The sequence below is a fragment of the Suillus plorans genome (genome assembly GCF_016647745.1).
Source record: "Suillus plorans strain S12 chromosome Unknown HD556scaffold_30, whole genome shotgun sequence".
In the NCBI taxonomy this organism is placed as follows: Eukaryota; Fungi; Basidiomycota; class Agaricomycetes; order Boletales; family Suillaceae; genus Suillus; species Suillus plorans.
This window is the reverse complement of record NW_024537414.1, coordinates 369,598-381,521: the sequence shown is the minus strand read 5'-3', so window position 1 is coordinate 381,521 and position 11,924 is coordinate 369,598. Positions and strand designations below refer to the sequence as shown.

General features: G+C 46.5%; 6 protein-coding genes across 6 annotated transcripts; 1 reads left to right on the top strand and 5 right to left on the bottom strand.

The window, feature by feature from the left end:
• Window positions 1-263: 263 nt before the first annotated feature.
• HD556DRAFT_1374442 (uncharacterized protein) lies at window positions 264-2,559 on the bottom strand. The gene is made up of 3 exons (XM_041303047.1): window positions 2,161-2,559; window positions 1,411-2,103; window positions 264-1,365 (listed from the first exon to the last, which is right to left on the bottom strand). The coding sequence occupies exons 1-3, from the start codon at window positions 2,509-2,511 to the stop codon at window positions 529-531; spliced, it is 1,881 nt and encodes a 626-aa protein (XP_041159944.1). The 5' UTR covers window positions 2,512-2,559; the 3' UTR covers window positions 264-528.
• Window positions 2,560-2,617: 58 nt separating this feature from the next.
• HD556DRAFT_510591 (uncharacterized protein) lies at window positions 2,618-3,349 on the top strand. The gene is made up of 2 exons (XM_041310822.1): window positions 2,618-3,178; window positions 3,228-3,349. The coding sequence occupies exon 1, from the start codon at window positions 2,707-2,709 to the stop codon at window positions 3,049-3,051; it is 345 nt and encodes a 114-aa protein (XP_041159943.1). The 5' UTR covers window positions 2,618-2,706; the 3' UTR covers window positions 3,052-3,178; window positions 3,228-3,349.
• Window positions 3,350-4,281: 932 nt separating this feature from the next.
• Window positions 4,282-5,275, bottom strand: HD556DRAFT_510562 (uncharacterized protein). Its single transcript, XM_041310821.1, has 3 exons — window positions 4,896-5,275; window positions 4,393-4,844; window positions 4,282-4,337 (listed from the first exon to the last, which is right to left on the bottom strand). Exons 1-3 carry the CDS (start codon window positions 5,062-5,064, stop codon window positions 4,335-4,337), a joined length of 624 nt encoding a protein of 207 aa, XP_041159942.1. The 5' UTR covers window positions 5,065-5,275; the 3' UTR covers window positions 4,282-4,334.
• A 1,116-nt stretch (window positions 5,276-6,391) lies between these two features.
• Window positions 6,392-7,741, bottom strand: HD556DRAFT_1374430 (uncharacterized protein). The gene is made up of 5 exons (XM_041303046.1): window positions 7,575-7,741; window positions 7,234-7,514; window positions 7,099-7,177; window positions 6,719-7,047; window positions 6,392-6,665 (listed from the first exon to the last, which is right to left on the bottom strand). Exons 1-5 carry the CDS (start codon window positions 7,642-7,644, stop codon window positions 6,513-6,515), a joined length of 912 nt encoding a protein of 303 aa, XP_041159941.1. The 5' UTR covers window positions 7,645-7,741; the 3' UTR covers window positions 6,392-6,512.
• Window positions 7,742-8,837: 1,096 nt separating this feature from the next.
• HD556DRAFT_510485 (uncharacterized protein) lies at window positions 8,838-9,630 on the bottom strand. The gene is made up of 2 exons (XM_041310820.1): window positions 9,359-9,630; window positions 8,838-9,306 (listed from the first exon to the last, which is right to left on the bottom strand). The coding sequence occupies exons 1-2, from the start codon at window positions 9,498-9,500 to the stop codon at window positions 8,855-8,857; spliced, it is 594 nt and encodes a 197-aa protein (XP_041159940.1). The 5' UTR covers window positions 9,501-9,630; the 3' UTR covers window positions 8,838-8,854.
• Window positions 9,631-10,023: 393 nt separating this feature from the next.
• Window positions 10,024-11,248, bottom strand: HD556DRAFT_510302 (uncharacterized protein). Its single transcript, XM_041310819.1, has 4 exons — window positions 11,052-11,248; window positions 10,622-11,001; window positions 10,221-10,575; window positions 10,024-10,165 (listed from the first exon to the last, which is right to left on the bottom strand). The coding sequence occupies exons 1-4, from the start codon at window positions 11,122-11,124 to the stop codon at window positions 10,134-10,136; spliced, it is 840 nt and encodes a 279-aa protein (XP_041159939.1). The 5' UTR covers window positions 11,125-11,248; the 3' UTR covers window positions 10,024-10,133.
• Window positions 11,249-11,924: the final 676 nt, after the last annotated feature.

The window sequence follows — 11,924 nt, the reverse complement described above, 5'->3', positions numbered from 1 at the left end:
CATCTGAGTCTATGTAAGAGACCAGGGAAAGAGGCAAAACGAGGGTAGGTACGTGGAATCAGTATGTATTATAAGAATGTACAGAGATGTAGCGAGTACGGGTTGAAAGACAAAGGTTGGGGTATACTCTATATTTGACAATTTGGTTGGCGACAATGGCCATCTTCGTCTACTCGCTTGGAGGAATTAATGGAGCCTTGAATCTATCGATGACGCCCATCATTCGGTGATTCCACAAGCCTTGCCACCCATGACCGCCAATCCGGTAAGAGAGATTACAGGTTTCAGAGCAGGAAGACTACCTATTCCGATTCTGGGTATCTCGGCCGTCTGCGCAACTTGCTCAATAGGTAGAATAAGATATTCGTCTTGTGGCGAGACTGCGTTTCCTTTGTCTGCTGCAGCTCTGGGCTGTGAGCTATTTGACCTTGTTCAAGGTCCAAGCCAACTTCGGAAGTTGGCATTATCGGTGAGGGAGAAACGACCTGAATTTGAACCGAGCCAGGGTGAGCCTATAATTCAATCACGTCAAAACTTCCCTGTATTCATACCAAGAACGCTTACCCATATCAAAGTAAGTCGATCCTGTTCCAAAAAAAACCGGTCAAAGTGACACGTCGAGAAACCCGTAGGGCAGACAGCAGTAGTGTAAGGATTATTCGTGATAATGTCTGCATCGTCTTTTGTGAAGCACGTCTGAGCCACCCGACCAGGCCTGCGGATGAGACGACCTGGTGAATTACAATCGTAGACATTATTCGAATGTTCTGAGCGAGAAATGGCTCTATTGAAGTCACAGATGTGTACGTAGAAGGCACCCTCTGCAGGGAGTTCTTCCAATCTTTGTCCAGGTTCAGGAGCACGATCCCGAGGCAAAGCATATGCCATTTTGCTGCCGAACACGCTGATTCGGTGGCTTGGATGATGCGGAAAGTAGCGTGCGTACTTGGGGCCCCACTCTGACCAAGGAATCTCGACAGGTATCTCTGACTGTGTGGCCTTTGTTGCAAAAATGGCCATATCGACGACTATAATCACCTGCCATGAGAGCGACAGGACCTCCAAAACCATGATTTGTGACTCCAGAGATGTCACGTAGTCAGGTATAAGGTCTGGGTGAACCGCTTGCCCATGAAACGATGGGGTTGCATGAATAACATAGCGCGGTAGCAGTGGTCCCACATAATGATAGAAGTCAAGGCGTCGTTGCACACTCGGAAGGACATACGTAATTCGGCGCCGAGGCGAACCATCGAGTTCTAATGTGTACAAGGCCATACGACCTTCCGTGCCGATGACAATGATCCTCTGTTCGTCAAGTAGATGGAAACTCGCCTTATACCCACCCAGTTCGGTTAAGGAATACTGCTCATGCTTAGTAACAGAGTTTCAAGAACAAAGTGAACTTACACCCTTCGCATGTCCTTTCCTCCAATCTATCACTTGTATGAAGATGTTCGACGTTGATCCGTTGTGGCTCTTGTAGTAATATAGTGCCACTACACGATCCCCACAGATCGCTGGCTGATCCACAAAGCGAAGATCATGGTCAGGGTCCATTTCACAAGGATGCATGCACTCCAAAGAAGTGCTTGCAGAATCTGGGTGCGGACGTTGCGATGAAGCCAACCGAAATGTCATCGAAAAGACGCGACGATCTAGCATATCAAAGACGCCGTACGACGACACCATAACGGTAAGGTCCTGAAGAGGGTCAATGACAACTGACTTCATGAGGAAGTGCATGTCTACCAGCGAGCCGAAGCTCTGCTCCGGCCACGTCTGGGTTGATTTGAAGTTTGTGTCACACTCCCGAATGAAGAGTCTATTATAAACCCACATCCACCAAATCCCACACTTCACGGATTGCAAGCCGGGAGTATACGGGCTGAGAATATCCCCAATAGCCACTGTTTGTTCAGAAACGGAGTTCAAATGGAAATCAGATTGCCACATGGATGCCAATCTCTTGAGTGAATACATCTTGCTAGAAACGTCGACCCAGTCCAGGGTGGGAGTCTCCGTGAAGCCCTGGGCATAAAGCTCCAATAGGATTTGAACGTCGACGAAATTCTGGGCCACATGCCAGAAAGCTTTGCAGGTCTAGCGTAATCCAAAAGTCAGCCCATAAAAATCATAGAACCACGTGAAAGAACGGACTAATACACAGTATGAAAGGTCTTTGAAATGAAGGAGGAGAAGAATATGACATATTAACTCTGTTGGAAGCGAGAATATCCCTATAGCTATCGGTGTAGTTATGGCTTTAGAAGAATCTGAGACTTCAAGTTGCAACTCGAAATTTTCATGGTCTTCAGAAAGGGGTCGAATTGGCTCTTCCACACTTGACCTAGGAAGAGTCGAGGTCCTATCCACCACGGTGATAGTTTTAGAAGAATCTGGGACTTCAACGTGAAGGAAGTTCGGGTCTTCGGGAAGGGACCAAATCTGCGCTGCCGACCTTGCCCTAGGTGCTTTGAGGATGCGCTGGTAGCTGCTGGCGCACCCCATGATCCTGTGAGTGTGGATGATGGGAGATGTTGCAGTTGAAACGTAAAAGCTTACGAGTTACTATATATTCACTGTGGGAAGTACAATGACTTTCGGCCGTAATTTGATAGCTTGTACACAACGAGTCACAAGTTTTATGTAGTATATTTTTGTTCTTTCGATTGCTTTCACAATTTTCTATCCTCGACTGTCAAAATGGCCGATGCACTCTCCAGAGTGCTTGCGAGGTTGCAAAATCTACCTGTGATGTCTCTGCCCACAGATTACCCGCGATCGACTGGTGCTAATAAACTCATCGAAGCCGCTCATCTGGCAGATCTTTCAGAGCAGACCTCACTCAGTCTTTTGAAGCTTGCTCTTCATGCTGAGAGCGAAGATGGCGGAGAGGACGAGAATAAAACTTCTGAAACTAAACCATCGGCTTTCCATCTATTCCTCTCTGCTTTTCTCGTCCTCCTACACAGGTACATGAACGTGCTGAGAACATTGCCAAGAGGCAAGCGGTCAGCGCTCGGAGCCTGCTGCACGTGGTGGGTGTAACTCGGACGGTGATCGCACTGCACGAGGAGGTAGGCGTAGGCATGTTTTTGGTAGCAGTGGCGTGTTCCTAGTCTGTATAGACTTCATATTCCCATGAACCTAGTTGCGCCAACCCGACGTCCTATGAGTACGTTGTTTACTGTCGTTGTTGATAGAAATCTCATTTTGTTAACTAGCAGGTTGATGTTTGTCAATCATTCACTGATCTCTTCCAGGCGATTAATGTTTGACGTCGCACAATGCGAGGATGACTCAAAGCTTTTAGAGGTTACGTTTCCCGCATGATGCACGACGCAATCGTCCAGCAAACGCTCAATAGATGCTCGCAGCGTGCACATGTCTCGCGGAATCGACCAACACATGTCTGCGATAGAAAACAATCTTGTATAATGTCTCACCACGGTCAGTGTGTCCAAGTTCCGCGACGAACACGTTTGTATTCTGGCTAAAATAGGCGCATGCCCCATGATAGGTAAGAGGCTAGGTGAAACTGTAGTAGCATCGGTGCTGACTCATGTGTTGTGCCCGTCCTCAGAAGTAATCTGCGTGGTCATACAGAACCTTTGATGTAGACAACTTTTTGCAGCTTGCAGCAGTTTCGAGACATTGTATGCGAAAAAAAAGTAAGCATCGGCACTGACACTTACACTCCCAGCAGCAGACGGATACAGCTCTATCCGGCTTCACGACTCGTCCTTCCCTCCGGTCATTTCAATTGACTTGCATCTCTTAATCTTACTGCTACTCTTCACGACAGATTCCAGCGGTGCGTTTTATCTGACCTGAACGAAGCTTTTGGCAACTTTCCCACCTATATCACGCAGCCTCTAATCTTAGTACTTCAAAGTCATGGGCCACTCCTGCTGAGGAGATGAAGTTGAGCTCTGTATTGATTGCTTATCAGACTGCATTGACGTTTATTGAAAACCAGTCTCACCACATCCAACAATTGTCGGTGCAATGGGATGATGCCGTCCGCATGCTACTTCGTTCAAACGGCTCGCATCGTGTACTCTGGAACCGAGTTGGTGAGCGCTGTTTGTGCTCTGAAATTCCCTTCCTCTGCAGAGGGAGATAATCACATTTATCACACGTTTCTGTGGTTGAATTCTCAAAATTATTGGAGACCAGGCAAACAGATTGTCCAGCTCAAAGCGAGCTTCACGCAGTGTTTGTAAGTTTTAAGTATAATTACGGGACACGAATGAATAACCATGAGTTGGGGATAGGTGCCCTACGCTACTACAACAGTTCTACTACTAAAAGGTGTGGAATTCGTCCACTCACTTATCCGGAAAAGAGTTAGTTGATTTGATCATGCTAGCAGTCGCTGAGACTTACTGCTGTATGATTGCCAAGTTGCCGGTCTTTCCAATTGATGGCAACACTGTCGTACAGCTCCCCCCAGTCTCTGCAGACGTGTGTAGCACCAACGCGGTGTTGTTCGAAGTCTCGCGTTGTAAAATCTCCTGCCTCCAGTGTCAGATCTGCTTGGCACAGTATCCATTGTCTTAGATAATTAAGACAGTGATGAGTATGCTCTTGATCAAAGTTTGGACCCGCGAGAGCCACTCGGAAGAGCCTGAGACAATGAAGCTGATGGAACATGGCCACGAAGAAAGACCGATTCTCCGCACCCAAAACTACATGTCCAGTCCCCGGGGGAGAAGTAGAAAGCCATTCCGTCTTGGACTCTGGAAGGTCTAGCGCAAATCGTACGCTTTCCTCCGCCACGAATCTCACTTTGCCCGCGTCAGGTACTAGGGACTCAGGAAAGTCGTCGCCCATGAAAGCTGAGGACATAATTTAGAATCATCCTAACCTTGGACAGGAAGTATACTGACTAAAATTTTGCTGCTGCCTTGGGGTGCGTGTTTGAATGTTCAAGTTTTCCCTTGAGAGCATTGACTTGAATATGATGCTAGTGAGCGCGATAGATACGATAGTGAGGGATACCATCATAATCAGGTAGACAAAACGTTCAAGTCGATTGTTGGGCATAGCTTGAATCATAGTGGACGGAATGGATCGCTTCAATGGCAAACTAGTACTGATAGTTATTATAAAGGCATTCAGGGTTGCAAGCACGCATGCGAATAGACTCGTGTTTGGCCTGGAAGGTATTTTTGGATAGGCTATTCAAATCTGCAGCGGGGCTATGTTGGCTATGCAATACATGCATGGCCCTTGTGCAGATTATAAGTGTGCGGCGGCTGCAAACATAAGTAAGTCTAAATATAAATTATCGATAAACGATAAACGATTGGCTGACTAACTAGTCAGCCAATTATGTAAGATCTGTCATCTTTTCGGGACCTAGTATTACATTCCTTTCCTCTGTGAAAGCACACCAAGACGAACTATGGATGATTCGGAGTCCATTAACGATCTACGATTTGGTAACTTCCTTCCTCCCAATTTCCATACTCCCCAGGCTCAGTTACGAGCATCAGCGGAAGTAAGCCATTCAGGCTCGGCTGCTAGCTCCTCAGCTCCAATGGCGGCATAATCTTCTAAAGTAGTATATGTTGAATATAGAAACGACAACTTTAATTCGATCCTAATCACTGCACTTACCTCCTCCTACATTCCGATGAGTCAACTGTGGTGCAGCGATTATGTAGACCACAAATGTTGAGAGGATGATGAGAATTTTAGAAACCATGTTACAACGACAATGGGAAATGGGTAATGGCGGAAATAGGGGTATCTTTCAGAGATTTATATCCACGCCGCGCCACGGGTATGTTCGCCGAGTTATTGATGTCTATCCATGATATATATTAACCAGTATAGTCTGCACGCCCAGTAACATGGCCCATCAGAAGATTGATCCCCGCATTAACATTAGCGCTACAGCATTAGTTATTTTGAGCTAGTTTCGAGATCATAGTATGTACGACACTATGAGGCAGGGAGGCGGTTTCCATTTTGCCTTCCAAATCGGTAGCGAGGCAGTGATGTGTGAAGTCTTGAAGGTTGCATCGATCCCGGGGCCCGAGTGATTTTGTATCACAGCCTCAAGTTATTTGGGTGGTACTATCAACTTGAACACCCTTTTGATAAATTATTAATACCTCGCTTAGTACACCTCCGAGGTGCGACCTCACCCGATGTGGTGCGCCGAGGCGTAATTTTCGCCAGCTAAGTTACGTGAATGAAGATAATCATTCCTTCTTACCACCGTGCGGTTCTGAGCTACAGCTTTTTCATTACAACTAATGTCCGTTTGGATGTTACCCCATGGTCATCTCCACAGCCTCACAGATGCATCAGTGTGAGGATGTAATTTCATCGTCAGACGTGCAGTATGAAACATGCCCGTTGACGATGAAACTAGCAAGTGTGGGAATACTAATAATATCGATAATTTTGAGACAGGCGGAAGATATCTTGCAAATAATGTGATTCAAAGCTAAATAATTCGGATGTGGACGTGGTACCATGCCCGAGCCCTACTATTACGGATCCTTACAGTTCATACTACTGCTGCTAGAAGACGAGTTGTGAGGGAAATTTGCATGCAGAGTTGTTAGAGAGATGTTAGAGGCCGTGTCTCTTGACCATGCAACCCCTGAAGCGACCCTCAAAATAATGAGTTGGGGTGTCAAAACCTAGTAAATCATCAGTGTGGGACAGCTCGTCGTAGTAGTGTATGTGAACGCACCACAAAGGTTCCCCAGACTATTCCTACCGCCGTCGCACTTGGAACACCTTGGATATAGGTGGCAAGGTAGGCGATCCCCAGAACTGTGAAAGGGAGGGCAGACTCGACCAAAATTGCCACAGTGCCCGTGTAAGTACTCCTCTGCTGATCGGTGAGAACAGATTGTACTCTGCGATGAAAGAATAGCAGGCGGGAAATTATCAACACAGTAACGATGATGTTAAAGCTGACAGTTAAGGCAACCCATGAAATGCCGGATCGTGCTGCAAGGCCCTGCCATATATCTGACATCGGCATGGCACTCTCAACCACCATCATGACCGCCATAGCTGTACAAAGCAATGGTTAGTTTGGTGCAGGATCGATAGTAAAGCACGTACCGGTAGATCCCAAGTATATAATTGCAGGTATGACAATTATTGACACGCTCGACCCCCAAATAATGTAACAACGATAAAGCTTTCGAGATGTATATATGAGCAACAGAACTCGATGATCGTATATTGTAAACTCACCATAAGTCCGTCTGTCAGAATATTTGCGGCGCAGTCTGCCGCTGTGCCAAAGACATTGTACCAAGCGGCCAAGTTTGCAGCGAGATATGCAGATGGGCCACCAGGGTAGTTTTGCTGTTCTATCCACATTAGTTCACAGATGGCATTATTACTTGCAAGGGCGATTGTCAAAAGAAGCAAGAGAAGGCCTCCGAAACCTATGTAAAATCTCCTGCGCTGCACCTGCTTGATCGAGGTCATAAGCAGGTAAGTAGAGTAGGCATATAGGAATAAATTTCCTCCTGCGCCCAGAGTGTGAGCTGTCAACAAGAAACTATTACTGATAGATACTAGAAATTCACCATAAACGACTGTGGAAATGGTATTCCCAACATACAGCGCACGCTGCGTAGCAAGTTCAGTGGATGCCATGAGGGACACGGACTCAAGGGACACTGTAAGTTGGTTGGTTGGTTGGTTGTAGCAGTATCAGCGCTTCAGCTGGTGCGCTAAGAAACCCAGCGATAGTTATTACGGCAGAATACATCTTCCTGATAAGACTACTAGTATGTGACCCACGGCAAAGCTGTGAAGACCGGTAGATCTGTAGATGTGGATACATGATGGCATTTCAGAACTCACTGATAAGCGGCAGCTCGACGGCAATACCGAAAACGATCCCGTCTTGATCCTGTCCATTCTTACTGAAAATAACTACTGCATGAATGGGGCAAGGCCTGCTACTTTTACTCATTTGTTTGTTGTCCTTGCCATTTTCTGTAGTTACCTACCTTGCTGGGTTGGGTTAGAACGGGGTTAGCCAGGTTAACTTTTTGTAGATATTTTGGAATTCTACCCCGAAAGCGAGATACCGTCTTGGTACCGTACGAGGTTAGAATAAGGACTTCGTGCGGCTGTGCAGCACGTGGCTTCTCTTACTTTTTTTTCTTTTTAGGTATACATTCTTCTCCGCTTACCACACAGCGCGCTCCAGCATCGCCCTGCCGCTTTTCTGATTTTTATTTATTTTCTGCTACAAACTCCGGTGAGCTTTGATGCGTTGATGGCTCAGATCCTTGTATGCATCCGCATGCAATGAAGACAAGTTCGGTGGGGAAGCCGGCCATGAGGACACCTTCTGCTAGTGGCAAGCAAGAGTACCGTCCTCACCAGCACCTGCTGCCGTGCGCATGTGGATTTCCGCATTTTCGTGGATGCGGATGCCCGCATTGATGCAGTACTGACACAGATGCCCATGCTTATGCTCACGCGGATGCCTTCCTATTACTCCTCATCCTCACTTCGATGTGTCACCTTGCGGCCCCTACAATCTGGGGATCCGAGGTTCACTTCACTGCGTCGCATTCACTCCTACTGATGTGGGAATCGCAGCTCACCTCGGCTCACCTTTGCACAGGTCAGGATCACTATCTGGGCTGGGTTGCCCCTTCGGGCCTTCCACCCCAAAAAACTATCTGCTTGTCTCCAAGCAGACGTTTTTCTTGTTCTCACTACTTACACAACTGTACAAGAGCGCCTACGGGGTCTTCAAATTCTATGTGCGTCGAGTCCGGAGTCTTACTTGTACTATGTAAGGTGACGTCGTAATGAAACTCGTACTATGTGCTACCACGGCATAAGCTCAGCGCTCAGCTCCAGCCTGGTTTCTCTTCACTTCCTCCAATACAGAATTCCAATTATTACACACATATGTCCCAGGTCGCACGAAAAATGGTTGTAATGAATCTTCCTTGCTTGCTAATAGTATGTTTTCCAGCTGAGCATCACTGCGACACATTATCATCTGACGCAAGTAGTTGAGGCAGTGACGGCTCAGAGCCGCATTACTGTCTGCTCCAACAATATCCTCTCGTATGATATCGAGGCAACGCAATTGGTGGAACATTGAGATCGAGAATGGGCGACCGGGCTGCTCCCCCAGATAAACAAGTCCATTACCCGGCGTTAGGCTGGCCCACTCCGCCCTCCCATCTTCAGTGTTTATTTGATAATGTACTGAATCCTCGAAGGCCATCAGGACTGGATCAGCCTGTGCTAGGGGCAACAGTCGAGGAAAATCGTCGCCAGCAAACGCTGCGGTGGAAAATCAATGCATGGTTCACATTTTAGCCGCAGGCTCGCTCACAGTAGACTTTGTTCGTTTTTTCACCGACTTGAATACTGCAGAAGAAAAGTATCATGCTAATCTTCATGAAAATGCAGAGAGCAACAATCCAGAGCCGAGTTCGGGAGTTGTTACTAGTATGTGTTGTTGCGTCCGAGTCCATACTGTACTTACAGGCAAGTCGCCAGCTTACTCTTGCGCTATTTATATCAACAGTAACGGACGTAGTATAGGCTGTGCGCTCGTACTTGTTCTCGTTTTGCTCACTCTGATGCTAAGTAATACCTAAATTAGCTCATCAGCATCGATCAGTCACGGGCAGTGTCTGATAGAATATTTACCCGTCATGTTTATAATTAAAGGCAGAGTGTTACAGCTGCCAGTAAGAAGACCGCGCGATACTACTAAAATAGTGTTGATCATGATGATCGATGAGCGCTAGTGCGGTTGGCAAGCTCGTTAGCATGATCAATTCATCATGGGGTTGGACTGCGAGTAGACTACACGTGGTGGACAAACAACTACTATTCGGAAGATTTCTCTGTAATAATATTGCCACTGCCTGCCGCACCATCCGAATTGTGGCGAAAAGCTTATCCATCATGATACAGCTATTTCAATGCACCACTGGCAGCTCCCTCAGTTTGTATCCAAGAGGCGTTCATTAGTAACCCCACACTGTACACTGACGTTTGCATAGAATATTTCATTTTTCCTACTATGTTCTGAGGCTACAAAGTTCATGTCAGACCTAGTAAACGAAGTCTCTGCCCGCGCAGTTCAGTTGCACGCCTAGTTAGATTGTTTGACTCTGATACATGTATAGCCCTGCAAGTAAGGCTAGTCAGAACATCGTCAACAATAGTGGACATAACGATCACACCTGAAGGTCCTATATCCTTGCTTGTGACATTCACAAGACAACCAGGACTAGAGCAGGAGACCGCAAATGTCTGGTATGACTGCGACTTGCACTGAAAGCTTGGCATACGATATGTCTTCCCATATGACACATTCATGTGGCCAATGTGTACCCTTGGTCGAGGAAGTTTCGACCACGACAGATTGTATAAGTCCAACTTATGTCTAGCCGGTAGAAACCAGACATCGAGAATTACAGAATCACCAAGATCCGTATAGAGGAAATCTTCTGTGGTGTCTCTTGGAGGGACGGTGAGTGAAAGGCTGCAATTCTCCATGCCGAAATCAAGCACACGAAACTGCGCGATGCTCTCGAGCTAGACAAAATCAGTCTGTTGAATAGAATCTTTATCGATGACATACTTCGTGTGTCACTATTAGACGTCGCTCGTATATGGGAGCTCTGGTTTCTCCCGTCGACTTATAGCGCTGAAACGGAGGGAGAATCTTCTGGTGCTCCTGATTAGAAACTTGAGCGATTACTGGTACATTGTTGATAATTGGATCGTGGGTAGAGCTCTTGAACTCAGGATCCTTATAGAGGATCTCGAGGTTGAGATATGGGTTCTGGAACGGGAGTAGCTCAAGCTCATCTGAAGTTGAAGCGGAGCGAAGGTGGACTCGAAGAAATCGATCCCAGAAAATCATAGAAAAATCCAAGATAGTGCATAAAATCGCGATCGCAAGGAGCCATATGGACAACGTCTGGTTGTGTTTTGTCCTCTGCGGTAAATCCCTGACATCTGAATTTTTCAGCATGGTTTCAATGAGATCTATTAACGAATTATATTACCTTCATCACCAAAATGAGTGACCTGACTGAGAGCTTGATACCCTTCTCTGGTGTTAGAAAATTTGGGCGACATGATCCAGTACTAACTGAGCAAGATTCAGACGCGGACAACTCAGTGAGCTTGGTGTTGGATCTGCTTTCGAAATCTTGGAACGGTACTTATCTGAATAGGAAATTTTGAGAACGCATAAGCTAGTAAACTTGACAAAGCGGGCTATGATACTAGACACCGCCGAGAAGCGGCATGATCAACGTGGTTGTGTGGAAAACTTTACGTTACGTACCGCAAGCTTTGATTGCAACAGCTCGCCACAGGTGAGTCTCATTCCGCAGCCGCTAGCAGAGCTACATGCAGCATAATCATGAGATGCATGCACGTAAATTTGAACTTACATTGTGCATTTATGGATACGACCGAACGCCGACTCGGAAATAAGTAGTAACTAGGCCTGATTGATTGACCTCCTGTGGTCCGTGGAATTACTAAACGGATTTGCGCCTGCTCTGCCCTGTGATATTGCCGAGCAGTGTAATGAAACCTATTATTTGCCTTATTGCTTGCGATCATACGCTCAGAATGGTCTAGCGTATTAGTATATGACCGTGGACTGTGGCAAGTCGCCTACGTACATGAAACTCACAGGATAGGATCACCGGCATCGTATGGTTTTCACCAAACTAATAATCAGATTTGGTATCTGGCTGATTACCATCAGGTGACATCACATGGTGTTGATGCGTTTTGCGTCGGATTTCGTACGTTACATGCCAATGCCCCATGTGCCCAGCCGAGAGTCCGAGACAGAGAGTGATCATGATTTGAAGTATTTAGGCATGGATGAGTCACCACAAGTACTGACACCTTGGAAACAA

Excerpts from the sequence above, each read along its gene's own strand:
- HD556DRAFT_510562 (XM_041310821.1), bottom strand. The coding sequence starts at position 5,064 with ATGATTCAAGCTATGCCCAACAATCGACTTGAACGTTTTGTCTACCTG. Across the intron at positions 4,845-4,895 it reads AAGGCAGCAGCAAAATTTTA|CTTTCATGGGCGACGACTTT; the intron begins GTCAGTATACTT and ends TTATGTCCTCAG.
- HD556DRAFT_1374442 (XM_041303047.1), bottom strand. The coding sequence starts at position 2,511 with ATGGGGTGCGCCAGCAGCTACCAGCGCATCCTCAAAGCACCTAGGGCA. Across the intron at positions 2,104-2,160 it reads ACCTTTCATACTGTGTATTA|ACCTGCAAAGCTTTCTGGCA; the intron begins GTCCGTTCTTTC and ends GGATTACGCTAG. Across the intron at positions 1,366-1,410 it reads GGAAAGGACATGCGAAGGGT|TATTCCTTAACCGAACTGGG; the intron begins GTAAGTTCACTT and ends AAGCATGAGCAG.
- HD556DRAFT_510302 (XM_041310819.1), bottom strand. The coding sequence starts at position 11,124 with ATGTCGCCCAAATTTTCTAACACCAGAGAAGGGTATCAAGCTCTCAGT. Across the intron at positions 11,002-11,051 it reads CACTCATTTTGGTGATGAAG|ATGTCAGGGATTTACCGCAG; the intron begins GTAATATAATTC and ends TGAAAAATTCAG. Across the intron at positions 10,166-10,220 it reads CAAGGATATAGGACCTTCAG|GGCTATACATGTATCAGAGT; the intron begins GTGTGATCGTTA and ends CCTTACTTGCAG.
- HD556DRAFT_510591 (XM_041310822.1), top strand. The coding sequence starts at position 2,707 with ATGGCCGATGCACTCTCCAGAGTGCTTGCGAGGTTGCAAAATCTACCT.
- HD556DRAFT_510485 (XM_041310820.1), bottom strand. The coding sequence starts at position 9,500 with ATGGACTCGGACGCAACAACACATACTAGTAACAACTCCCGAACTCGG. Across the intron at positions 9,307-9,358 it reads AAAAACGAACAAAGTCTACT|CGTTTGCTGGCGACGATTTT; the intron begins GTGAGCGAGCCT and ends TTTCCACCGCAG.
- HD556DRAFT_1374430 (XM_041303046.1), bottom strand. The coding sequence starts at position 7,644 with ATGGCATCCACTGAACTTGCTACGCAGCGTGCGCTGTATGTTGGGAAT. Across the intron at positions 7,515-7,574 it reads CATTTCCACAGTCGTTTATG|GAGGAAATTTATTCCTATAT; the intron begins GTGAATTTCTAG and ends CTCTGGGCGCAG. Across the intron at positions 7,178-7,233 it reads TTCTGACAGACGGACTTATG|CTTTATCGTTGTTACATTAT; the intron begins GTGAGTTTACAA and ends ACATCTCGAAAG.